At 37.7% G+C, this 24,298-nt stretch overlaps 8 protein-coding genes across 8 annotated transcripts; 3 read left to right on the top strand and 5 right to left on the bottom strand.

The window, feature by feature from the left end:
- Positions 1 to 392: 392 nt before the first annotated feature.
- On the bottom strand, positions 393 to 1,346 carry L201_004060 (uncharacterized protein; the record flags this gene model as incomplete). Its single annotated transcript, XM_066219808.1, has 1 exon — positions 393 to 1,346. One exon carries the CDS (start codon positions 1,344 to 1,346, stop codon positions 393 to 395), a length of 954 nt encoding a protein of 317 aa, XP_066075905.1.
- Positions 1,347 to 3,835: 2,489 nt separating this feature from the next.
- Positions 3,836 to 6,514, top strand: L201_004061 (uncharacterized protein; the record flags this gene model as incomplete). The annotated part of the gene is made up of 7 exons (XM_066219809.1): positions 3,836 to 3,909; positions 3,971 to 4,071; positions 4,131 to 4,215; positions 4,279 to 4,717; positions 4,788 to 4,859; positions 4,912 to 5,003; positions 5,053 to 6,514. 7 exons carry the CDS (start codon positions 3,836 to 3,838, stop codon positions 6,512 to 6,514), a joined length of 2,325 nt encoding a protein of 774 aa, XP_066075906.1.
- A 614-nt stretch (positions 6,515 to 7,128) lies between these two features.
- Positions 7,129 to 9,604, top strand: L201_004062 (uncharacterized protein; the record flags this gene model as incomplete). The annotated part of the gene is made up of 4 exons (XM_066219810.1): positions 7,129 to 7,195; positions 7,297 to 7,712; positions 7,825 to 8,479; positions 8,616 to 9,604. 4 exons carry the CDS (start codon positions 7,129 to 7,131, stop codon positions 9,602 to 9,604), a joined length of 2,127 nt encoding a protein of 708 aa, XP_066075907.1.
- Positions 9,605 to 10,043: 439 nt separating this feature from the next.
- On the top strand, positions 10,044 to 10,491 carry L201_004063 (uncharacterized protein; the record flags this gene model as incomplete). Its single annotated transcript, XM_066219811.1, has 2 exons — positions 10,044 to 10,296; positions 10,343 to 10,491. 2 exons carry the CDS (start codon positions 10,044 to 10,046, stop codon positions 10,489 to 10,491), a joined length of 402 nt encoding a protein of 133 aa, XP_066075908.1.
- Positions 10,492 to 10,998: 507 nt separating this feature from the next.
- Positions 10,999 to 13,587, bottom strand: L201_004064 (uncharacterized protein; the record flags this gene model as incomplete). The annotated part of the gene is made up of 10 exons (XM_066219812.1): positions 10,999 to 11,131; positions 11,211 to 11,228; positions 11,336 to 11,537; positions 11,596 to 11,729; positions 11,807 to 11,899; positions 12,000 to 12,301; positions 12,381 to 12,454; positions 12,601 to 12,697; positions 12,760 to 13,209; positions 13,309 to 13,587. The coding sequence occupies 10 exons, from the start codon at positions 13,585 to 13,587 to the stop codon at positions 10,999 to 11,001; spliced, it is 1,782 nt and encodes a 593-aa protein (XP_066075909.1).
- Positions 13,588 to 14,153: 566 nt separating this feature from the next.
- Positions 14,154 to 15,957, bottom strand: L201_004065 (uncharacterized protein; the record flags this gene model as incomplete). Its single annotated transcript, XM_066219813.1, has 7 exons — positions 14,154 to 14,759; positions 14,835 to 14,898; positions 14,956 to 15,018; positions 15,080 to 15,460; positions 15,555 to 15,666; positions 15,740 to 15,847; positions 15,918 to 15,957. 7 exons carry the CDS (start codon positions 15,955 to 15,957, stop codon positions 14,154 to 14,156), a joined length of 1,374 nt encoding a protein of 457 aa, XP_066075910.1.
- Positions 15,958 to 16,910: 953 nt separating this feature from the next.
- L201_004066 (uncharacterized protein) lies at positions 16,911 to 19,190 on the bottom strand (the record flags this gene model as incomplete). Its single annotated transcript, XM_066219814.1, has 3 exons — positions 16,911 to 17,181; positions 17,261 to 17,445; positions 17,580 to 19,190. The coding sequence occupies 3 exons, from the start codon at positions 19,188 to 19,190 to the stop codon at positions 16,911 to 16,913; spliced, it is 2,067 nt and encodes a 688-aa protein (XP_066075911.1).
- Positions 19,191 to 20,025: 835 nt separating this feature from the next.
- L201_004067 (uncharacterized protein) lies at positions 20,026 to 23,619 on the bottom strand (the record flags this gene model as incomplete). Its single annotated transcript, XM_066219815.1, has 20 exons — positions 20,026 to 20,088; positions 20,153 to 20,171; positions 20,229 to 20,253; positions 20,338 to 20,371; positions 20,510 to 20,651; positions 20,731 to 20,910; positions 20,978 to 21,075; positions 21,139 to 21,246; positions 21,304 to 21,348; positions 21,412 to 21,469; positions 21,536 to 21,569; positions 21,627 to 21,735; positions 21,795 to 21,812; positions 21,871 to 21,948; positions 22,014 to 22,107; positions 22,192 to 22,357; positions 22,414 to 22,449; positions 22,518 to 22,566; positions 22,689 to 22,913; positions 23,080 to 23,619. 20 exons carry the CDS (start codon positions 23,617 to 23,619, stop codon positions 20,026 to 20,028), a joined length of 2,121 nt encoding a protein of 706 aa, XP_066075912.1.
- Between the last annotated feature and the right edge of the window lie 679 nt (positions 23,620 to 24,298).

Here is a 24,298-nt window from a genome sequence, read left to right on the forward strand (position 1 = left end):
TTTAACTTTGATGGGTAATATGTGATTTTAAGGGTAAATCTGTATAGTATGGGGAACGCGTCGCACTTCTCCTTCAACATCAACAAACTAAGTCACTTGTACCTTTTCCCGGCGGTAAGAACCTTGCTGCGCTTGACGAAAAAGTGAGCAAGAAGGAAGAAGGAAGCAGAAGAGCATGAGCGAGACAGGACTACGATGCAGATGCATTATACAATGGATACAAGATAAGTATGCTTGTTGATGCATTTTGCTTAGCTTTACATACATCTCTTATATCAGGACGCAACCTACAACAGCGTGGCTGTGAAAGTCATCAATCACCTCGGTTAGCTCGTGGACCGAGCTGCATTCTTAAATATAAATCTTTTGAGGAGATTATTTCTGATCTTATGCTAACCTTTGTGTTTCACCGGCACAGCCTTTAACCATTGTCCTTCCAGCTGTTCACCACTACTATCAGCACTACCTGTTTGACGGGGAATTGCAGAACGACGAGCTTTACAAGTTTTACTTGTACCACCGTATACTTGATATAGTGTATTACCGTCTATCACTGTAAATGCAGATGTATAACCCTGTTTATCGGAAGCAAGTGGTTGGTCGTATATGGTAGTAGTCATGGTGATCAAATGACTGATTGTGGACGTACTGGGGTTCGGAGAAGGGGGAGGATCTGTAGGTGAAGGAACATCAGTCAATGGAGGAGACGGCGTATCACTTGAAGAGGTCTCGACGGCGTTGACGCTAGATGAGGTGTATGTATCGATTATATCGGTGAAGATGATATCGGAGGTTGTTTGTATGGCTTGTACACTTTTTGGTGGTTCTGGAGTATTTTCCGCTGTAGGTGTAGATTCAGCTGCAGAGGTAGTATCGGATTCAGTTCGAGTAGATGTTTCTGTTGATGAAGTGGCAAGGTTGGTGGATATCGCTTTTGATGTTAACTCTGAAGCGACATTATAAGTAGAAGTGGAAGGTGGTATCGAAGTAATCATTTGAACAGCGTTCAGAGCTGATTCCGGAGGATCTTCTGTTGCTTCTGGTATTGTAAGCTCTGTAGCTGTTGTACCAGGCTTCTCATTATCTGTACTGGGAGCGGTGTAAGTATCAATCTCGTCTTCTGAGCTGACATGCGTCTTAGCCTTCATGGAGGTTGTTGATGGGGTATGTCCGGTAGTCGTCAAGATGAAGTCTCTTGTAGTCATAGTAGAGTCTGAATTATGGGTGGTTGAGAGCGTCTTGAAAGTAGCCGCACCATCTATAACAGGAGGGGCACTGGTAGAAACACCCAATGCTCCCAAGGCTAAGGCGAAAAGTACAGCAAATTGTCGGTGGAAATGCCTCATTTCTGACAAAGAGGAGTCGGTATTGAGAGAGATATTGCTATGTTGTGCTTGAGAGTCCCAATTGCTTGATCCAGTTTGGATATTTATATTCCTTATGTATATGATTTCGGTGGTATCCGTGTGCTCTGTATAACTATACGGTGGAAATTGTACTGATTCGCGAGGTATATTGAAGAGTCTTTAGTTACTGTTTGAGTCGATAAACACTTTGTGATTAATCCAATCTTGTAAAACCACGAGTACAATAGACAACGCTAGTTCACCTGAATTTGTAGAAATCAACAACATAATGATGGGTCTAGTAACATCAGTTGAGCTGAAACAATGTTGGAAAAAAGGTTCAGTCGTTTCTAATCAACATTGTTATGACTACCTTTGATTATTCATCCCTGCAGTCAACCTTTCTCCGTGTTACCGATACTATACTGTCATAAGTTTCAGTATGCTTGTCTTTTGATACTGACGATAGATGCACCTGGTATATCAGTGTGCTAAACCAATCATGAGCCCTACGAGATACTCTTGCTTGATGAATAATTGAAATGAATGCCAAATGTTGAAGTCATTGGCATTTCTGGATCAATGAAAGGGAGATGAGGTTAGGAACGGTGTTTTATATCTTTAATTCTAGTCAGCAATATGCATGACCGTACATAAGTAATAATCAAGTCAAATTAAAGTAACATCGATGAAGAGTATCTGCGAACTGAATACATCATATTTATATTTATATTTGACGTGGTTTTCAATGATCCAGATGACCGGGATGATGCTGTGCCTTAGCTCGATTCGCGCGGCTGTGTTTCAGGGATTACGTTATTATAAGAACAAGTCGTCCAAGGACATGACACGGTTGTACGGGTACTCTGACTGTACTTATAATCGGTTCATCATTTTTAACCTGAAACACAGATAAAAGGTTAATCCTATAAATGCTAAACACGTTCCTTTCCTATGATCAAACAACCTATCCCAAAATGACTTAGCTTTAACTCGAATTCATCGAATTTAGTTAGCGTTATCATATGTAATGATGGCGTGAATCATAAATTGTTACTTTCGCTCATGGTATGATCATGTTAGATGTAATGTTTGTAGTCGTAATGAGATGAACACAATGGAATCAGCAGATATATGCATGATATTATGACACGTACTCTACTTCCAAGAGATGATACACGTACTTGAGTACTTTTTAACAAGAAGATGTGATCATCAAATCAACGTTAAAAAACGCCAAGCCACGCGAACGCGAATAACTTTTTTTTCTTTAAGATTACTTTGTTTCCTTGTTTTCCTTGTTCCCATCGGTCAACGAAATTGATCATCGTAAATCTTGTCGTACTATGCAAAGCGGCAAAATCCGTTCGAATGCCGGGTAAGGTACTAGTACAGGACAACGAATGTCTTGTCATCAAGACAACGAAACAACGTTGATCGATAATCCCCATTATATATCTATATATTATATTGTATTGTATTTTGTATTGTATATCTTTTCCCGCTAAATAGGACCGTGCGTTCTTATTATAGTACAACATACAACATGATACCTTAGATCAATAACGATAATAATATAGTCCTATAATAATAACCTATTTTCTATAATCCTTAATCACGGTTCTTTCCTTTTTTTTCCCTTTCAGCTTCCATTCAGTCTATCTTAAACTACTTTGTATAATTTTTCGGGTTTTCTATCAATCTATTTTTCACTCAAAACTTATCATCATCATCATTATTGTTATCACCACTACTGCTTTGTCTTACTTTAGTCTAATTGATCACATCCAATAATACCATTACTACCTTTCATCTTCCATTATCTAATATCCTTTCTTCAAAGGCTTCTTTTCCTTTCCAATAATCGTTTCATCGGGTTTCATAGCGACAACGACGCTTCTATCTTAGTTTTTTTTTTTCACACGCTACAGCATTGTCATATTACATCAAAATCAACATCACGTTTCACTCACTCACTCATTCGTTAATCATATCTCCTATCGGTTTAACATATACACATAACAGCATCATCACAATAATATCATCAGCATCAGCATCAGCATCAACATCAGTATCGCATTGCACAATTCCGTCTTCCTTTCTTTCTTGTTCACAGAATAATTTTCTATATTTCACGTGTTTCGGTCATCGGTATATATATATCGATCTTCACTACCATTGTCTATCCCTCACCGACATTCTCGCAGCAGCATACATAATTAGCATCAAGACGTAAAGGATAACGCATAGACTATTTTTCTTTTTGGTTTGAGCATCAAGATTATTGTCAAAGTTCCTTTAGCTGCAGTACAATATTGCCAACTACATCAAATCCTTTGTCCTTCCTTTTCCAGTATCCTCACTTCAATCTATTCGCCAGTCGTTCGAAAGCTTGTACACAATATATTAACAATAATTCATAAAAAGACAAAATCGTAGTCGTAGGCATATTCAGCACATTGGTTTTCTGGTAAAAAGAAGAATTGAAAATGGCAGACGCAACTAAATATGGGAATGCTATAGATTTCGATGTTGATTTACACTCCATTTACGCTGCTTATCTGTGAGTGCTGATAAAACGCTAGAATATGATGTTATATCAACTGAGCTGATGACGGTAACAGAGGACTATTCGAATCTTCGAATACCGATTGGTGGGATAAATCATGGGGAGGCTATTTTACCACTTTCAATGATTTCTTGGGATTTGGCTGGGAAGTTATGGGTAAGTCCTCTTTCCTCTGTTCTCGAGTGATTAGGCTGATATTTTATCACATGCTGTAGTGGTTGTGGATAGTAATACGGGGAAACCACACATAGCTGTGAGGAGGGAACAAATCGCATTGTTCGCTAAGATGATCAGAACTCGGTAAGCTTGTGCTCATTTCGCTTTCTGGATGACCGTAAGCTAAATAATTACTCTTGCTCGCAGATTCGGAGAATCCTTACCTAAAGATCCACCTACTACACTACCATTAAATCCTGTACCGACCCGTAGTTTATCCTTAAGACGACTAATAACGATTAAAGATCTCGCATCATACAAGAAATTGGCACAAACATTACCGGCAGCTGAGCTTTCCTATTTACGGACTCGTGTCCGGGCGGGAGAAGTTGGCGTAGCCGAACAGCTATTTTATGCCGGAGGAAGCAGTGGAGAACGGGATACAGGTGGTGTGGGTGTAAGGGATAATGGAGTAGGCTACACGTTCGCTTGTGTGAAATCTACTTGGTGGGAAAAAGGTGGTTCTCCTTATGGGCTTATTCCTGGTACAGGTCGGACTCAAGGATCCAGTAATGCACAGAATGGAAAAGGTTTGGTCTTAGAAGTGGGAGTAGCTACGCTCAGATGCGCGAATCTGAGAGCTGTTGTGAGTATCTTCTTCCTCACTCAAAGACCATTCATCGTTCTCGTTTGCTTATTCATGACCACCTATATAGAATGTTTGGCCGCCTATACCAGACGAGAACTATCGCAAATCCCATTATATAGTGGAGGAGTGGGTCGACAAGGTGAGTTTCATGTTTTCACTCTATTGTCAGATCGTCGCTGATTTCCCCTTAGCGAGCTAACGCCAATCCGCCAAACTATCCTCGAGCGTATGCCTTTGGAAGCAGTCGATTTGTCGCAGAAAAGGATTTGTCAAAGATTCTGGAGTGGGTTTAACGTTTCAGCAGCATCAAAATCTAACTGACCATTATATAGTGCAAACGTTGGTGCTCTCGCATCACAGGAAGGCGACAGTCATGCGAATACCCTTGTTCTTCTAACGCTTGGCGAACCTGCACCTCTTCCCCTGCCGGCGTCATCCACATTACCTTCCAACATCTTACACCTTGATGTTTTGGCTTTGGAGCTCAATCTTTTGCGCCGAGCACAAAGTCAAGGTGTTCCAGGAATACCCGATCGACATGTCCCCCTCACCTCACTTGGCGCACTTCTTCAGACTCTCCAAATACCTATCGCACCATTTGCTCCATTAGGTAATGCCGGTAACGAAGCGTATTACACATTATTGGCTTTCCAGAAGCTTATGATGGGAGAAACTCGACTACCTGAATTGCTCTTTCAACAACCAGAGTCCTACATGAACGGTATGAATTATCCCGCCTATTCACCATTCCCAACATCCGGCAGTATGCATATGCAACAGTACTCCCCTCTGCCGATGCCAGTCATGCCAGCTGCCGGTAGAAGCAGAAGGGATTCTAGTGGAAGTGGCAGAAGAACTGAATTCGCTCCACCTTCCTTTCCCTCATCGCCATCAAGCGCATATGCCAGAAGATCAAGTGATCAAGCGAGACCTAGACCAGCATCTATGAGCAACCCTCCCACAGCATCAGGTATGGCGAATATGGCCGGTCGACCTACAACTCCAGATAGACAAGATACACAACAAGGAGGCTCTGCTCCTAATACGGTCAGACCCGAAAGAAAATCAATGGCGAGATCACAAACTGTTTTCTGGGACGAATCAAGCTATGCAAATTCACCACCTCCTGATCACACATCAAGAGAAAAGGAAAGACGAAGGGAAAGTAGCAACAGCAGTTTCAAGATTCCTGTCAGACCCAATCTAACAGGTAATTCTTCCGGATCTGAAAATCATCGTGGTAGAAGTCACCATAATAGCAATTCACAATTACCTCCATCAGCTTTAAAGAGTGGTATGACACCTTCTGGAAGTTCTAGATCTATATCTTGGGAGGGTACGACAAGTGGAAGTAATACCAATGCTAATGGATCGAGAGCTTCTAGTATACATGGATTACCTATATCCAATTCGCGTGGAATGATTAACGGCAACGGTACCAGTAACGGTGGTATGAGAGCTTCAGGAAGTTCTTCAACTAATTTAGCTAGAGGTAATTCCAACTTGAACAATACTATCACTTCTGGAGGTGGTTCACATGGTTCAACAGGTACAGGAAGTTCAACAAAATTAAGTATTGATTCAAGTGGTGAAAATAGAAAATCTAATTTGAAAGGTTCAAATAATCAACAACCACCATCTTTACAACATAAAAGCATATCTTCATCTGAAGACGAAATTCAAGTTAACACTAATGGTAAAAAATCAAAAGATAAAGGTGGGAAAAGTAAGATGAAATCTGATAAAAGTGTTAAAGATATAGCCGGGGCTTTGGCTAGATTCTGGGTTGGTTAATTAGTCAGTTTGGCCATTAGTCATCTATAACCAAGAAAGGCAAAATAGGGATCAGCATGAGAAGAAAGTTTCAGGTTGAGCATTAGATGCGCAGTACATTTCGAGAAGAGAATGGTAATGTTCTCGTTAGGTTGTTATTTCAGTCACACTATAATATTAATTCTATTAGTTATTTGGACAATTCTCTGTTTCGTGCTTGACTGTTACATATGTGATCATTATTACCAACTTTTACCGAACGAGGCTTTTTTATAAGCAGCATGACAGCATTTAGCAAATGATGATGATGGTCTATATGTCTCGAACTATCTGACGCCAAGAACAGCCTGACCACGTGATGAAACGATGAACATGAAACGCGTGTGAGGTAGGAGGCGCTGTATGATACTGCTCGGAAGGTAGATAGATATCGTTGAACCTTGAACACTATCTATCCAAAATATCTCTCAAATATACATCAACCCAATTATTGTATACAATTTGGCCTAATGTTCGAACTTCAACGGTGAACACGCTAATCACACGACCCTCGACAAGCGTGACGACCGTCATTTACTCTCCATCTATCTTCTTTCTTTTCAGCCTGTGGGATTGTAGGACTGTTGGATAACAATATGGCCGGTGTATCTGTGTTTGTAGCTATTTTGGTTGGATTGGTATCATCATTTGTGCAATCTCTAGGTGAGTGAAGCGACTTGCTTTATTTTCTAACTATTTATCAATTATGGTATGGTCCATTCGAAGGATAGCAATCTAACGTTTTTTACTTAATCAAAACATAGGATTAACCATTCAACGTAAATCACATTTAATTGAATCTTCATTACCTTTAGAACAACGTAAAAAACCTTTGAAAAGACCATTATGGTTATTAGGATTTGGCATTTATATTATATCAAATATATTTTCAACAATATTTCAATTAGATTCATTACCTATAGTAATTTTAGCACCATTAGGTGCAATTTCTTTAGTGTATAATGCAATTTTAGCTAGATTAATGTTAGGTGATAAATTTGGTAAAATTTGGTTAATTGGTACATTTTTAATTTCTTTAGGTGCAGTTTTAATTGCTATTTTTGGTGTTGTAAAAGAAGAACATCATAATTTAAATGAAATTTTAAAATTATTTAAAAGAAATAGTTTTATTGCTTTTTTCACTATAATTAGTTTCTTAACTGCTTCTGTCATTATTATCGTGAGTGTAACTAACTACCCATCGTTCTCTATATCTACAAACCATTAAACATGGATCATTTTTAAGTTGCAACATCTGCTTGGCTGATCATTAACTGCTACTGTTTTGACAGTCACATATAATATCATATCAAGTTCATCGTCAGGTGTCTAAAATCCAGTTGCCGTCAGATTCAGGTAGATCAACCCCCATTTCAATCGTTCCAAGTAATTATGCATCACCTCATCCTACTTCACCCGCTATACCTTTCAAATCACGATCAACCGGTAATAATCAGAATATGCAACGAATAAATTCAATATCTTCAGTTGATCAACCACTTATCAGCAATCCTGGAGTAGGTATATTTAATATAGATGATAATGATGGAAAAAAATCAAGACAAAAGAAGCATAACTTATCATCATTAGAAATATCTTCTTCTTCTGAAAATCAAATAGCCAATTCAAATGATGGATTGGATGAGAAACAAAAAAGGAGATTATTTTTATGTGGATTAGGTTTTGCTTGTGCCTCAGGAACATTATCAGGAATGTGCTTGGTTTTAGCTAAAGCCGCTGTCGAACTATTAGTTTTGACGCTGAATTACTTTACAACAGGAAAAGGTGAAAATGAGTTCAAGAAGATACAAACTTGGTTTTTGGTTTTCGGTTTGATTATTTGTGCTATCTTACAATTGGTCTATTTGAATTATAGTTTGACTTTCGCTTCTCCTGCTATTATTGCTCCATTGGCTTTTTGTTTCTTTAATTTAAGCAGTATTTTCGGTAAGTCATTTGTCGCTACTCTTCATTCCTTTTAGTCTTCAATCAACATTATCGAAGCCGTATAAACTTAAGAGTGTTTAGGATTTATGTCTAATATACATGAGTATAAGCTGACCAATCATGTTTCCCTCCATAGACGGCTTAGTATTCTATGATCAATTCTCCAGATTATCGACTCTACAAATAACATTCGTTTCTCTTGGTGTAGCGATTTTATTACTAGGAGTATGGGTAGTATCGGCCGTTCAACCTGATCAGGGAGTTGACATGGGTACCTGGGTAGAAGAAGAATCAGACACAGAGTCGATCATAGATGAAGATCCAATAGAGAGTATGTTCCCAAATGGATCTCAAGCCGAATCACCAACGGGAATGCAAAACGAGAATGATCGGGTTGATTCGTTGTCAGGTACTATGAACCAAAATGATCAAGATCGAATGACAAGATCATATCCACAGCTACAACTTTCTATGACACCAGAAATACTTGACAGATCAGTATTTTCTAATCCTGAATATCCTTCGACACCAACATCACCCATGTCACCTACGACCAGACGAAGGCATTATCATCATAGAATGAGATATGGTTCTTTAATACCTGATGTTTTACCTCAAGGTGCTCCAACAGGTTTCTCCATTGGTTTAGGTGCTGCTTCACCTGGTTTCGCATTAAGATCAGGTAGCTTTTCGATTGATGGCAATTTCCATCCTCATCATGGCAATATCACTTCCACTTCAAATTCTCCTTTAATAGGAGGACAAGGTGAACATGGCCGTCATGTAAAGGGACACTTGAAAAGATTTTCATGGAGTCATTCTAAATTCAGAGATCAACAAAGTATAGATTCAGCAATTATCAATGGTCAAGATGATCAAGGATATGAAGCCAGAACAGAAGAAGAAGAAGAACAAGATCCACTGAATTCAAGACGTATTGAAGACGAAGGGGAACATCCGAATGAAGTCGACGAAAATAGGGTAGAAGGTGAATTGAGGGAATGGACAGAACAAGATGAAAATGGAAATCAGAGGAGAAAAGCTTGGTGGGAAAAGTTGTTTGGTAGACTACCTATAAATCAGCAGCAAGGTAGAGTTAGGTTAGAAGGCGATGAGCGGATATAAAGGAAATAATTTGCATATCGAGGAAATTTGTAACCCATTGATAATGCCAAGGGATCAATCATTATTGCTATACATATATGTATTTCTGTGTGTAAATTCTGTTTCATAATAAGCTTTCCTTCCAGTACTATAGGTACATGTTCTACCACGATGGAATCCGCCTAAGATCTATCTCGATTGTCAAAGCATGAAAACGGAAAGTAGTAGTTAACATACATATGGCTACTATGTAAGGAGAGAACCCATACGACGCGACGCGTTTGAACATGAGATTTAAGAGACGCGCTGCGAAATTACTTTACTTTTTCTCGAGCTGAAAGTCCGTACAGCGTGCTATGAAAATTATAAGTCAAATGATTCGTCATTTGTGGATGTATGAAACTCTTTAGTGTGACCTTTCTATCATCGCCCTTGCTAATAATTCTTACTTTTCAACGCAATGTCAATATCAGCTCCTTCTGCCAAACGAGCTAAAACTCAAATCCAGAACCAAACTTCGGTATCACCTGAGATATCATTATTCAATGAACGATTGAATAATTTATCTCATGATCAACTTAAAGAAATAGTAAAATCGATTATACCTTGTAATCCAACTTTATTAAATCAATTTAACGTTATATATCAAATAAATCAAGATGAATTAGCTGAAAAAAGAAGGAAAGCACCTCCCAAAAATTTCGATTATTTAAGTAAATCATGTTGGAAAGAATTAAATATTACATATAAAAAATTAAGAGATTCACACACAACGATATGAAATTTCTGGACAAGTTTCAAATACGATATTAGATTCAGTCAAAATTATAAAGAAAGGATTAAAAGAATCAAATAATTATAATAATTATGAAACTAAATTATCAGCTTTAGAAACATTGAAAAAATAAGTAAAATCAATTCTTTATTATGTGATTTACAACAAATTGGAAAATGTATTATGAATGATTATCAAACTCCAAACGAAATTTCAAATCTCATAATTGATATTTTTAAGAATATGAACCAAGATGAAATGGACGATTTTAAAGCTAAAGAAAAAGATATTATTCATGGATTAAAATGGGTTATAAATGAGTTTAATGCTTATAGTATAGATTGTTTTTTACCAATTTTACAATTCATAGAATGATTAGAATGATACCGCTATATGTATAACTTAGCATCAGAGTTTCCTTGAGTAGAGGGAGAATGGGCATTGGCACCTTATACTAGCTCACGGGGACGAATGATCAAGTCAAGTACTAAGCTCCCTAATTTCCTGCGTTTAACCGATGCGATTTGCCTTAATTTCATTGATAACGACCAATCTACATTTCGATAATACTAGCAATACAACAAAAATCCTTCCTATAGCTAATATTACAATCCGATCCGTATTCCGCCGATTGTGGTCACTAATCCGCATTTCTCAATTCCGGAGGAACGTATCTTAGTCCCAAAAATTGAAATATATCTCTTTCAGTCTCTAGGTATACTTCATCGCCTGTTGACATCTCGAGCAGACCCGCTCGAAATTTGAAACCACGACTGGGAATACAAAAAACAAATTGATAAATCAGCCTATCATACTTCCTTCACTTGAATCTACAAATCAATGAAAGCTTACACGTTTTCTGTATATCTCCTGGCAGATGATACAATACAGTCATATTAGCTGTGTCATATTTCATTCAATTCCCTTTGGATTTTCTTTTTTCTCGATTGTAGATTTAGATCAAACTGATCACTCACTTCAAATCTCGCTCAAACATCATACTACCTGACCAACTGAGAACAGCTGCAGAGTATCTATCAGCTGGAGAAGATATCAAATCTACTCTTCTATGTAATCGACCTGGACCAGGTAATTTAAGGATAACGAATGCTTTATCCAGATTATCAAAGTTTTGTGAGGAAGCGTGTATTGGTGTATTTGCATCGCGATGAGTGACATCTAAACATACCTTCAAAGTCAGTGTATGTCGAATTGTTAAATGTAAAAAGTGATTTACGAAGAACGTGAGTTATTATTCCTAAATCTGACATTCTCATATATAGATCCCTTAACAAGCCTATATCCTGATCTACGCCAGGTGGAGCAAATACTATGTCAACATCATTTGATTCAGATTTGCCTCTTCGGTATCTGTCCAGAAAACGTATTTCATCAATCAGCTTATTGAAAAGTAACAAAGAACGAAGTAAGAGATGATGTCGACTTACCCTCCACAGATTGTATACTGGCATCCAGGTACATAGGCATCAAGATGTTCCATCACACAAGCAGCTATCTCTTCTACTTCTTCACGAGGTATCCTAGATAGATCAGAACAATCAAACCTTAGCGAAAGATTGTATTTGAAATTATATTTCGCGGAAGCATGAAATGAATCGAAAAGCGAAATCTTGAACTCACTTTTGATCTAATTCATCTTTTAACTTTATCCATTCTTCAACAATTTCAACTTGTTTCATTCTACCTTTTCTTCTCCTTCTTAATTTATCTTTTAATCTAACTTCTGGTGATTCTTCTTCAATAGCTTCAAAATGATTTTTAACATCTGCTAATGTTCTACAATAATGATTATCGTATAATTCTTTAGCTTTGAAATTTCCTATTGTATATACAGATGAGAATAATTTTAATGATTGAAATCTAGATGATGATAGTATTTTAAACGATTCTTCGATTTTACCAGTCTGAAGATATTCATCAACCTATCAAAAAACACAAAAAAAACCAATGTCAATAAGATTTCCACTAGTCTGGCAGATGATCGATTGGGCTTTGACTCACCCTCTGTGCAACTTTGTCTCCTACTCCAAGCAACTTCATAGCTTCTTTACCTGATCTTATAGGTCTAGGTACAGCTATGAAGTTAAATATCCAATGAGTGAATATTCCATATTTGATAGTCAAATCGCAAGGCTTACCCTTCATAATCTGTGTAGTTTTTTCCTCTACTGTTCAGCATTTGACATCTCATCTCGGCGAATCCGATGCATCAAAACAAAACTTACACTCAAACTCCTCCTATAACTCAATACATTCGAATTTTTCTGCTGGTTTTCCTCAAACTCCCTTTCTTCGAATATAGGACGGATTGCATCTAACTATCTTTCGAGTAAGCTTAGCTACTTATTTTGCTTCCTCCTAGTCATGTGAGATGACCTACCATGTTCTGATTTACACATTTTAGAGGACTTCCCCTGTGTATGCACAAAGCAGGTATATCTTCGAATTTTGTATCTTCTGAAACCAATGTCATATCGGACATCAGATCTAGCTGTGCAGAACTGTTCTTATCATGACCATCATGATTAATCTGTGGCTTGATACCAGGTTTTTCATCTATCTCTTGTTGAGCAATTTTTCGTTTCTTCATCGGTGGTCTCATATCCTCCTCCTCCTCCGCTTCCTCCTCTAGTTTAACATCTCTGATCTCTCTTTTCACATATATTGGTGAGTGAAAGATGGGCGTCACAATTCTTAGACCATGACTAATTATATATTTTGATCTGTCAGGTAATTTAGGTGGATGTAGTGGATCAATTTGAGTAGCATATGTTAAAGCATTTGTATAGGCATCAGATATATATTCAGGTGTTAAAATTGTTTTTTTATCCTACTATGATCAAAGGCGCATCTCTATATCCATCAATATAAATATAACAATACAACTTTGCCAAGTAAGAACTTAAAATTACGATAGAAAAAGACTTACAAACCATTCACCTAAACTTCTTATTAATCTAGGTTTACCTTTAATAGCACTTATAATAAGTTTACAATCTTCAATTCTAACTGATTTACCACCTAATTCATCTATACAAGAATATATTTTGGTTAATTCATTTTCTAATTTTGCTGTTATAATATGAAATGTTAAATTTGAAAATAATTTATATAAAGGTATAGATGGATCATAATGATGTTGTTGACGTTGTTGTATTGATGATGATGATGAAGATGGAAGTGGTTGAACTGGTGGTCTAGTTGGCATGATCAATATATCCCGGAGGAAAAATTAGAAATTCCTCCATCAAGATATACAAGATTGAGATTACGTTCACTTATATCGATAAATGATGACTGCAATCTTAGATTGTTTCGTATATGAAAGCTTGTAGACATCCATTCCTCCCAAACAGCCAAATACAAATATGAGAGATTAATATTGGTCTAAGTTAATGACGACATTTACTTGTTTAGATTCGCTGGAATGAAAGATTCGTGCCTGGAAAATCAATGTTTTCATTGGGTGACTTACTCGCAAAAAAGTCAATGCATATTGATTGTTATCTCGCCGCATTCTGGAACAAGAGCAGTGATCAAAAGCGACACAACAGCGCGAAACAGAATGAAATCCAAATGCATATGAGTCGAAAATCAAGATACGAGACCCTTCCATATGCTATCTGTATGATGAAAGCTGGACTACTTTATCCTTTTACTACCCAGATGCACAGTACATATTTTGTTACAACCTTTGATCTAGTCGTGGAGGAAATCCGATTCTTTCCTTTGAGAGCAAGTAATAAATCTTCTGGAATATTGGTTTGATATAGCTTACAATCTTGCGGATTTAGCTTTCAAGTGATGAGGTTTAACTAAATCTTCAACCTTTAAAATTTGTCTTTTACCTGCTCTTACATCAGCACCACCTTCAGAAGTTTGAGGTTCTTCTTTCGATACATCTGAAACAGCAGCTTTTGAACCTTCTCTTTTAATTGTTTTTGCCGTATAATTGAATCCCCATTTTTCAGCATATTCAGGTGATGGATTTCTTTCAATTACTTTTAAAATTTCTCTACCAATATTAGGTGTAAATTTAAATCCATGTCCTGAATCACCTGATGCAATTATTAAATTTTCAAAATCTGGATGATAATCTATTAACCAATCTCCTGTTACACTATCACAATACCAACATAATCTTGTTGAATAGAAATCTTTATTAGCTAATCCTGGATAAACTTGTCTTAATCCATCTCTCAATATCTTCAAATTGGCTAACGGAATTGCACCATCTTCACCACCTGGAGTTAACTTAGTTCTTGGAATGGAAACTCCATTTTCTTGTGGATTCAATACACCTGCACCGTGAATAGCCATTTTCATAAGACCCTCGGGATTAGGTGGGAAGACGTACCAACCGTCATCGAGGTTGAATACCTAGAAATAGGCCAAAGTCAGCAATGGGAACCCCAGATCTACAACTTATAGAGAAACACAGGACTTTGAACTCACGACAGGAACAGAGCTGTACTGTACGTGCTCTTCTGGTGTGAGCTGAATGATGGCAACACTTTGACTATATGTGAGATACAGGTAAGCTTTGTCTCCACGAGTTGATCACAATTCTGCTTACCCAGTAGCAACAACTTCTGGAAGACGAGCATTTACTCCTGGTAAAGCACATAAAGCGGGTGTCCTATAATATGGTATTTAAATCAGTTTTGGTCTGTTTGAAATACTATCGATGGAAAACTTACCAAGCACCAGCGGCGATAAGGACTAAATCACCTAAAATTTGTTCACCAGATTTTAATTGAACACCTTTAACTTTTTTACCATTTTTAACTAATGCATTTACTTCAGCACCTGGTCTAATTTCACCACCTAATTTTCTAACTCTTTTTAAACCAACTTCTAATGCTCTACCAGATTCTGCCCATCCACCAATTGGATTTAAATAACCTTCTCTACCACCGAAATTACCTGTAGGTATTCTTCTATCAAAAGTTCTTTTAACTTGTTCAGTTGTTTTTAATGATTCAATTGCAATACCTAAATTTTTACTATTTTCTTCTGCTTTTGAAACAAATTCTTGTCCTGCTTTTTCACCTGCTGCTGATAATACCATAACACCGGATCTAAGATAAGGGATTTATAACTCAGTTCATATTCTTCGAGGTAGTACAATTACCTGCTAGTAAGAAAGGATTCGTTCAGGATAGTGTAACTCACTCATGGTAAGTGTTTTCCCATTCTGGTTTTCTCCAGAAATCTACTGCTTCAAGAGCGAGACTAGCAAGATTAGGATCGGCGTAATCAGAAGATCGAATGATTTTGTTAAGATCTGTCAATACAAATGTTTTAGCAAGTTGAAATCATCATATATTCGCTTTGCTGCAAAAGCATTTTCGACTTACCAGTACTGGCAGCATCAGGAGCTGGTAAGATACCACATTTATCTAACATTGTCACAGTGTATTTACCGGATTCCAACATCCATAAAGCTGTTGACATACCGTAGATACCTTAGTGATTATCAAAATTCTGTAGGTCAGCTCCTTTTCCAATCCACTTGGAAGCTCTTTAATGACTTACCGGCACCGACGATGACTACGTGCGTCTTTTGTTGAGACATTTTGGATGATATGCTTGGATAGTAGATTCGGGTTCAGAGATGTTTGTTATTGAGTTATTTTAAATGACTATCGAAAAGACAAGTGATATGAAGAGTCAATACACATCAAACTTCAAATATCGTCGTATGCTTATTTCTATTTTTCTGAGTATCCAGAGATTTCGATGTTTGAGTTGTGAAGAAAGACCATTCACTGATCTCAGAAACCGATGTATCGGGTGAAGTTGCACTTGACTAACACTTACCAATCAGGTCCAATCTGTTTTATGAAGATCTTGTCTAGTCAATGGAGATGCGTTGGTTTGAAGCGCGTTTATCAGTTGAATTGAATAACACACAGTCGCGAGTTACAAGTATAGAGAATGTAAAGTCGTCTTTATGATTTATCTTTTTTTTTCGTTATCAAGTTTTTTATACAAATTTCTGAATCTGCATCCCATCTAAGCGATAATTATAAGATTAATAGTTCCACTTATTATTATGGGACAGCAGTTAGCAGTTCAGTCCGAATTTGCCGATGCGGTTCCTAGCGGGTTTTATTCCACCATACAAGTGCAAGTCGTGCCTTGATGCAAGTCTAAAATAGGTAAAACAACTCCTCCAAACAGGGAAATGAGCATGATACCGTAAATATCCGTGATCACCCATCAAATCAACATACTCTGTATCATCAAACCATCAAACAGCGCGGCTTTGCCGGTAAGATAGTTGTATGATTTATACGCGCTTGTATTGATAAGGATTGTGAATCGAATGCTATGATAGGATACATGTTTATGCATTGATGGACCTTCTTGAAACACTACGAATTATATATTCAAAGGTCTCGCTCTATCAAGATGTTTCTTCCATCTTGGAATCATCTGATCGTTAAAACAACACAACTATTTGATACCTCGTTGATCATGCTCAGACCTTGATACACTCTATATGCAGCAGACCCAATATCTCGCCTAAATCAAATCATGAAGATCAACAATATCGTTCATCTTCCGGTACATTGCTGATTCTTTAACCGACTGTCCACTTGGTCGATAAGAACCGATACGACCCGTAATTTGCTTATCTTCTTTCTCATGATGGTCATCTTCTTCTTCTGAATTGACTTCAAGTAACGATGAATCATCGGTTGATCCGATTTCGGTACTGAGTTTATGAACTTGGCGTTGACGTAAACCTTTGATAGCCGAAGGAGCAGTAGAAGGAGGCCATGAGGATTCCCAGCTATAATTAAGAGTAATGCCGGTTAGATGAGCTAGCTTGATACCTGATATTGAAGAGCCCGAGGGGTAGATGCACTCACTCATGAATAGGTTGAGCTTCCCATGTCGTGGTCGGAAGGATCTTTCGTTTCATATGGTTTAAGGCAGTTTGCCAATCGTCTTTTCGGGGATCCCATCGGAGCCTACCTAGCCAACCTGGTAAATGACTATCGGAATGAATATGCGAAGGTTTCCAGAACCTGGATGGCAATTTGAATGGGAGGTACTGTATGATGTAAACGATCAGCATTTATCCTTGAAGTGAGAAAGTGTAGGTATTGATTTCCACGATCCATTCATCCTGGACCAACGAGTAGATAAAATGATAAGGTAAAAGATTAACAGAAACCTTGCACTCACATCCACAGTAAAACTCCAATCCGCCTTAATATTCTGACTGAATATCCTACCATAATAAAGAATTTCAAGACTATGTTTAGCTTTTGATTGAGCTTGTGAAATCATCTTTATTCTATTTTGAGTCAAATTCCACGGTTCTTTGATTTGTAATCTATGGTATGGATTTACTTTCTTCTCTCGAAAAATACTGTTAACACTAGGTCTTGAATCTATAATTGATAGGTTGACCTTGAATTCATTTTTAGATTTATCTTTACCTTGTCTATCATCATTATCATGCTTACTTATCAACCTTTTGGAAATTTCATATATTGCCCAGTCTAGACCTTTCGTAGTGGATATCCAACATCCTGTATCATTTGAATGATTTATATCTTCATGATATTGATCAAGGGATTGTACATTAAAATTTGAATATTCTAGTTGTTTCATCTTTTCCCATTTTAGATCAAATCTAGGTCTAGCTAAAATATGATCAATCATGATATCATGCATCAATCTACCTTTTAGCCAATTTTCACCACCTACTAAACAAAAGAAATCTCGACTTTGACCCATATCTTTTATGTATTCTTCATTTTTGAATTGGTTTTTGAATAAAACTTGATACGATTTTGGCGTTAAATGTTTAAACGTATTTGATGTGGCGAAAAATCCTGATGTTTTTGCATTTCCTGTCCAAATTAATGGCGAAGCAGATGTAGAATCATGTACTCTGAATACTATGTCTTCTCGATATGATCTATCACATAATGATAAGTAGGTGAAATATGTTGACGCGCTATGTTTATTGTAATCAAATCTTAAAGGTTGTTTTGGTTTTGGTTTAAGTGTTTGTGGGTAATTAGGTAAACTCCTTTGAGTTTCTGGTTGTTGAGCGTACATATTGGACGAGTTGATATATTTAGGATGGAAAATGGGTTGCGTGCCATTCATTTGATGAAGATTGGAATGTTGAAGCTCAAAATACCGATTATCTACTTGCCATCCTCCTTGGTTGGTTGTCAATAAAGGAGGAAGGACAGCTGAAGGTAAGTCACCATTATCATAACTCGCTAAATGTTGAGGTTGAACGAATCGATTTGGTACCAAAGCTCTTTCTTTAGTATTGATCAAAGCAGGATCTTGTATTTTGATCTTTCTGGAGTTCCAGGGTTCGTTCGCTCGGTGATCAGGTGGACCATTATATTTATTGTCGTTAATCACCTGTAAAGATCCATTAAAAACTTGGTTCACCTCTTTGGGAGTCGATTTAACGCTTGCTTGGTGAGCAACATTTCTTGTATGATAAATAGGCTGAATAACATTTTGTGGATTTTGAGGAAATTTATTAGCACCACTCTTTGAAGTTTGGTAGACTCTGAACTGATGATTAACAGGATATCTTTGGTTCTGTACAATCGGCTTTGAGATTAGTACTGGTTTAGGAGGTAATCTCAAATCTAGTTTATTTTCAGGTCCTCGAGCTGAGGTTGCTGTTCTATAATTCCCATAATTACTATCTAAAGCTGGTGATACAATTTTCAACTTACTTGTAAATGATTTTGATATCGATTTCGATTTTGGTTTTTCTTTTGACCTTCCTTGAACGTATTTATCTGAGTTAGACATGATGGATGATGAGATACTGTAACTATCCACTCTTAATATAAAGGCTTGAGCAAACGAGGGGAGTTACCAAAATTCAGTTGAGGTAGGCTTGATAGTAACTTATGAATCGTGGTTGAGGAAAAGGATGATCAAGAAAATATCGGGTTTACCTGTTTTACTGTACTACCGTAGAAGTAGAATTGAGCAAGTGGGAAAGACAAGGTGATCAGTTGTAGTCAATTGTAACAAGTCCTTCCTCGATCAAAGTGGTCAAGGGTGAGCCTTGTGTCAGGTATTATAGCCTCAAGATCATCAGATATTCCAACATGAGGAGCGCTTCCTTCTATTTGTAAGGGTTATCCGACATCGGCAGGCCGCAAAAGGACTGATGAAGAAACTTACCAAGATATTTGAGGCGCTTCTTCACTCTTCTCTTCAGAAAATACGAGGCTTCAAGAAGACAAGGTAAGTGGACTCTGATAAACAGAAAAGAACAATATGCAGAAAATTGAAATGACAAAGCTGAAATCCTTTGCTTGCTTCAGATGCGGCTCTGAAGGTTAATCTGTAAGAGCTGTCAAATTTCAATTCAGTAAAGGAACTGTCTGTGCGTATTCGAATATGGCCTATGCGATATGTTGATGCTTGCTTCTTTGCCCACTACAATCATTGTCCTTCATCTGCACCTACTCTTCTATAGAGCTCGATGTTATACACAAAAAACATGTTTTTGCATAGTCGATTAGACGAAGGATGATATAAGTAATAAGATCACAATAGATTGATAAATTGACTTCCTTCATTTTTCACATGATAGCGTAATCTTCGGGATTGCTCATTCGGAGTTCAACGAAATTCACTTATCGTCACATCGATGAGCGTTCCAGAACTTGCTCATCGCGATAGCAGACCGCTTGAACTGTGAGTTGTTGGTTTGGTATTAGCCTTTTGATCTTCAAAATCACTACTGTAGTGGGACTTACTGTCCTCTCGAGTGTTGGACTGTCAATGCAAGAGTCAGCTGGCATCTTCTTATCAACTGAAACAAGCGTGACTTACCTATTGAAGTCAACGTATTGGGTGCCTACATTATACAGACATAATAACTCAGCGATATTCCGTATCTCGAATACCATATATTGGAGTTGATACACTTGGCAAGACTTACCGAATCTTACAGCAAACCCATTCTGCCATTCAAACTAATTCACGTCATTGAGTTACAGTTGTTAGCCATATACAATCTTCGCATGTGATCCTGTGAATGTGAGGATAAAATAGTACTAACGCTACAAGACACCAGTATTAGCTTTGATCAGTCAAAATAACATATATGACACTAACTTATCAACCAAACTCCAAGCAAAAGTTCCTCTGACATCCGTACCATCTTCATATATAGCCTTTAGCACTTCACCAAGGTAACTCATCATGTAAAGTTCTCTCTTAGTATCTGTGATAGCTATATATTTGTATAATTGTCTATAAATTTCACACTTTAGCGCTTCATATTGATGGTCTTCACAACACATGAAGGGAAAACCCAAATTACAATACTCACTCATTTTCTTCAGGTTCAGCAAATCCAAATTCGCTCAAATATATCCCGCCTTTTGTAGGATATCGCTCCACCAGGCCTTTTAAAGCACCTCTGAGGAATCTCCATGTATTTTGAAGCCAAGGAACCCGTGGATCGGCAAAATCGGCTAATCCCCATTCGTATGGTGTGGACTCGAAGAAGCTGAAAAATACAGGAATATCCATTAATGAAGCTAAAAATTTCAAAAAAGGTTTGAGCGATTACTCACTTGACTTGATTGCAAGTTGGCCAAAGAGGATCTGATATATTGGCGATACAAGCTTCGAAACCAGCTGGAGGAGCAGTGACATAACCGACTCGATAGCCCTAATAGAAAAGAGATTAAACGTTATGATGTTGTATCTCTGCCAAATAGCATTGTTGACTTACATCAATAGCGAAGAAATCAGCTGTACCTTTGATCATCTCCTTCTGTTCTTCAGTGAATCGAGGTAGAATTTCAGGGGAAAGGTCGTCTTTCAATATTTGTGGCCAATCCTGTAATTATTCTGTCAACTTTTTGTAATTCCGTAGCCTGCAAACAGAAATACTTGCTCCGGTATTATAGATTGGCTCAGCGAAAACACCAATTTGATATGCCTTTAATAGATTACAAAACAGCAATCAGCCATGCCTACAACAAAGAGTAAATATGCTACTTACGCCATGCCTTTCTACAGCTCTGATATCATTTGGATTACCTTCTCTCCAGGGTACACCTCTATAAATATGTCAGCGAAACAACCTGACAGTGTTCATGAATGATCCAAGAACAAACTTGACTTACACGAAGTTATCGGATTTGAAAGCGATTTCCCCCTCTATGGTATATACAGTATGTTAGCAGATCGGCTCGTTCTATAATGATTAGAGCTCACGGATGTTCAGTTCTCTGAATCTTTGAACAGCCTTGGCGTGTGCAAGGGTAACATGATAGCTGCAGGTATAAGGATAAACAGTGGTATTGAGACCATTAGAAAAGGTTTGCTACAGGTAACGCTGTCAGTCAAGGATAAGGTCGAATGGCGATCAGAAAACAAGCTTACATTGATTGGGTATTGCCCCTACGACGAGCAAATTGTCAGTGTTATCTTTGAGCAGACCTTCCTTCCCATAACTCACTTGACTACAAAAGACCACAGGTTCATTAAATGTCACCCATCTATGGACGGTTCCGTTGTATTGCCGGAAAACAGTTTCCTAATATTTCATAAAGTCAGGTCACTTGCTAAGCTACAATGGCATGAAGACACAAAATATCTTACAGCATAATTAACGAAATCATCAATGATACTCTCATTTGAGAATCCACCGTATTTGAGCTGTAAAGCGAGAGGAGTATCCCAATGGAACAAGGTACTGTGTGGGTGAGAACAGAGTAGTTAGCAGACATTTTTGTACTTGAATGTGATGTAAACTAAAAGATAGTTGTTGTTACCTCACACAACAGGCTCGACACCTTGATGCCAGCAATAATTAATCAAATTTCTATAGAAGTCTATTCCTTCCTGGTTTACAGGCGAATCCGCTGAACCAAAAGGATATATCCTAGTCCAGAACATTGAAAAGGAGTATACGTTTCCACCCAATGCAGCTAAACGAGCAATGTCTGCCTCGCACTGCATATCAGCTTTGATACTTTGTGTCTAAATCTCTAAATCATACCTTGTTTGTAAAGGTAATAACCAAGATCTCCAACATCTGTACACAGCGGTGAGGTTAGCTCGGAATCTGCTTTTTCGTCATTTTTGGCTGAGTAACGTGCTTACCAGAAGGTGTGTTATCAGCGATAAATCCAGGAAATCTAGCTGTCCAGTCCTGTAAAGTGATCATAAGTGCGTCAATTCAGTATTTACGTATGGGTAGAAAGTGATCGATAATATTGATGTAAGTCATTTCAGGTTTACACTACTCTATTTAAAGATGAACGCGTAACTCACCCAAACGGTAGGACCTTTTCCACCATCTTTTACAGCACCTTCCCATTGTTGAGCAGCAGTAGCCCAACCAAATAAGAAATCTTTAGGGAATTTATATTGTGTCAAGATTTTTTCCGGGCAGGTATAAAGATATTCAGGTAATAAGATTGGTGGATCTTCAGGTAATGGATATGGTTGAGGTGGTAATGGAACTGTTCTAAATGGTGGTTCTTGAACTGAACCAATCTACAATATGGAAAAAAATTATTATGGGTATCGTCAGCTTGGTTATTGATATACACCAGAAAGGATACAGTATAAACGATAATAATGGTATGTTAATTCTGGCTACAGTATATTGAGAATAGGAATCGACGGAAGGTGAAAGGATCATTTCCTTCAACCAACTCACATAATCATCCCAGAACCTGTTTAAAGTCTGATCAGAATAATCATCAAATTCAATTGAAGTTGGTTTCCCACCAGTTGAAGTAGTTTTAGTTGGGACAATAGCATTTTTATTTGTTGTTGCTAATGGAGTAGGTGAAGGGTTTACTGTGGTTGGGATCCAACCTAAATCATCCGTACCGCTTCCTATTGAAGTCGATAAGTTTGAATCTGAGGAAACGATACCAGTTGACGCTGATTTAGCTGGAGATGCAGTTATAGTAGATTTCTGAATGTTTGATGACCCATCATTGGAGGTACCTTCAGAAGCGCCTCGATTGGCTGCTGTTGAAGAAATTCCAGCTCTAGTCTTGGTTGAGGTAAGACTGATCGCAGTGTTTGTACTTGATGGAGTTGAGCCATTAATATTTCCACCAATTATTGAAGAACCACCATCTACGATGACTGATGAAGCACTGGTGTTATCATTTTGACGAGGAAGGAGAATTCCGCCCTGGACCACAATCAAGAGTGGTAATACGTTCAATATGGTAGTCAACTTCATAATGTTTGATCGAATCAATCAATATTCAATCTATCAGGATTACGGATAAGGAATATTCATAGAGGAGAAAATATACTTGTTAATACATATATGTACCATTAATTTGATTCTACTATTCAACCATCATGTATGTGATGACATCTCACATCAAATATTGACCATGCGGTAACCTTTCCCCAAGAGAATATCGTAAGTCAGACTAGCACATGCGACACAATAGTTGGTGCAGCATGATGTACGTATGCATGTTGCTATGAATTCGTCGGGAAGCTAGACAAGCGTTTCGTTGATCATACTCAAAAGGAAATGATTGAAAATCAATTTGTTGACATCGAAAAGAAGCTAATAATTTGAAGTGGAATGTTCACATGATTGTTTACTCTGAATAACGCTAAAAGCTATAGGCCAAAAACCATACCGTATTCAATCCCGCCGGACCCAAATTCTAAAATGTCAGCAGGTCAAATTCCATTGCCTTCCCGTATAGTTCGCAGACCATATATGCCCATAGTTGTCTAGAAGTTGCAAGTTTGCAAACTGAAAGAATAAGCAGCGTTATACTGTTGTTCCTTCTTCTTCACTTTAAATTTGGGCGTGACAGCTTAGAAAATCAAAATGATGTCCTAAATACTACGCGTAACTATCTCGGCTGAATTGGTCAACTCTCCTACACAATCGA

Source organism: Kwoniella dendrophila, chromosome 5 (assembly GCF_036810415.1).
Source record: "Kwoniella dendrophila CBS 6074 chromosome 5, complete sequence".
NCBI lineage: Eukaryota > Fungi > Basidiomycota > Tremellomycetes > Tremellales > Cryptococcaceae > Kwoniella > Kwoniella dendrophila.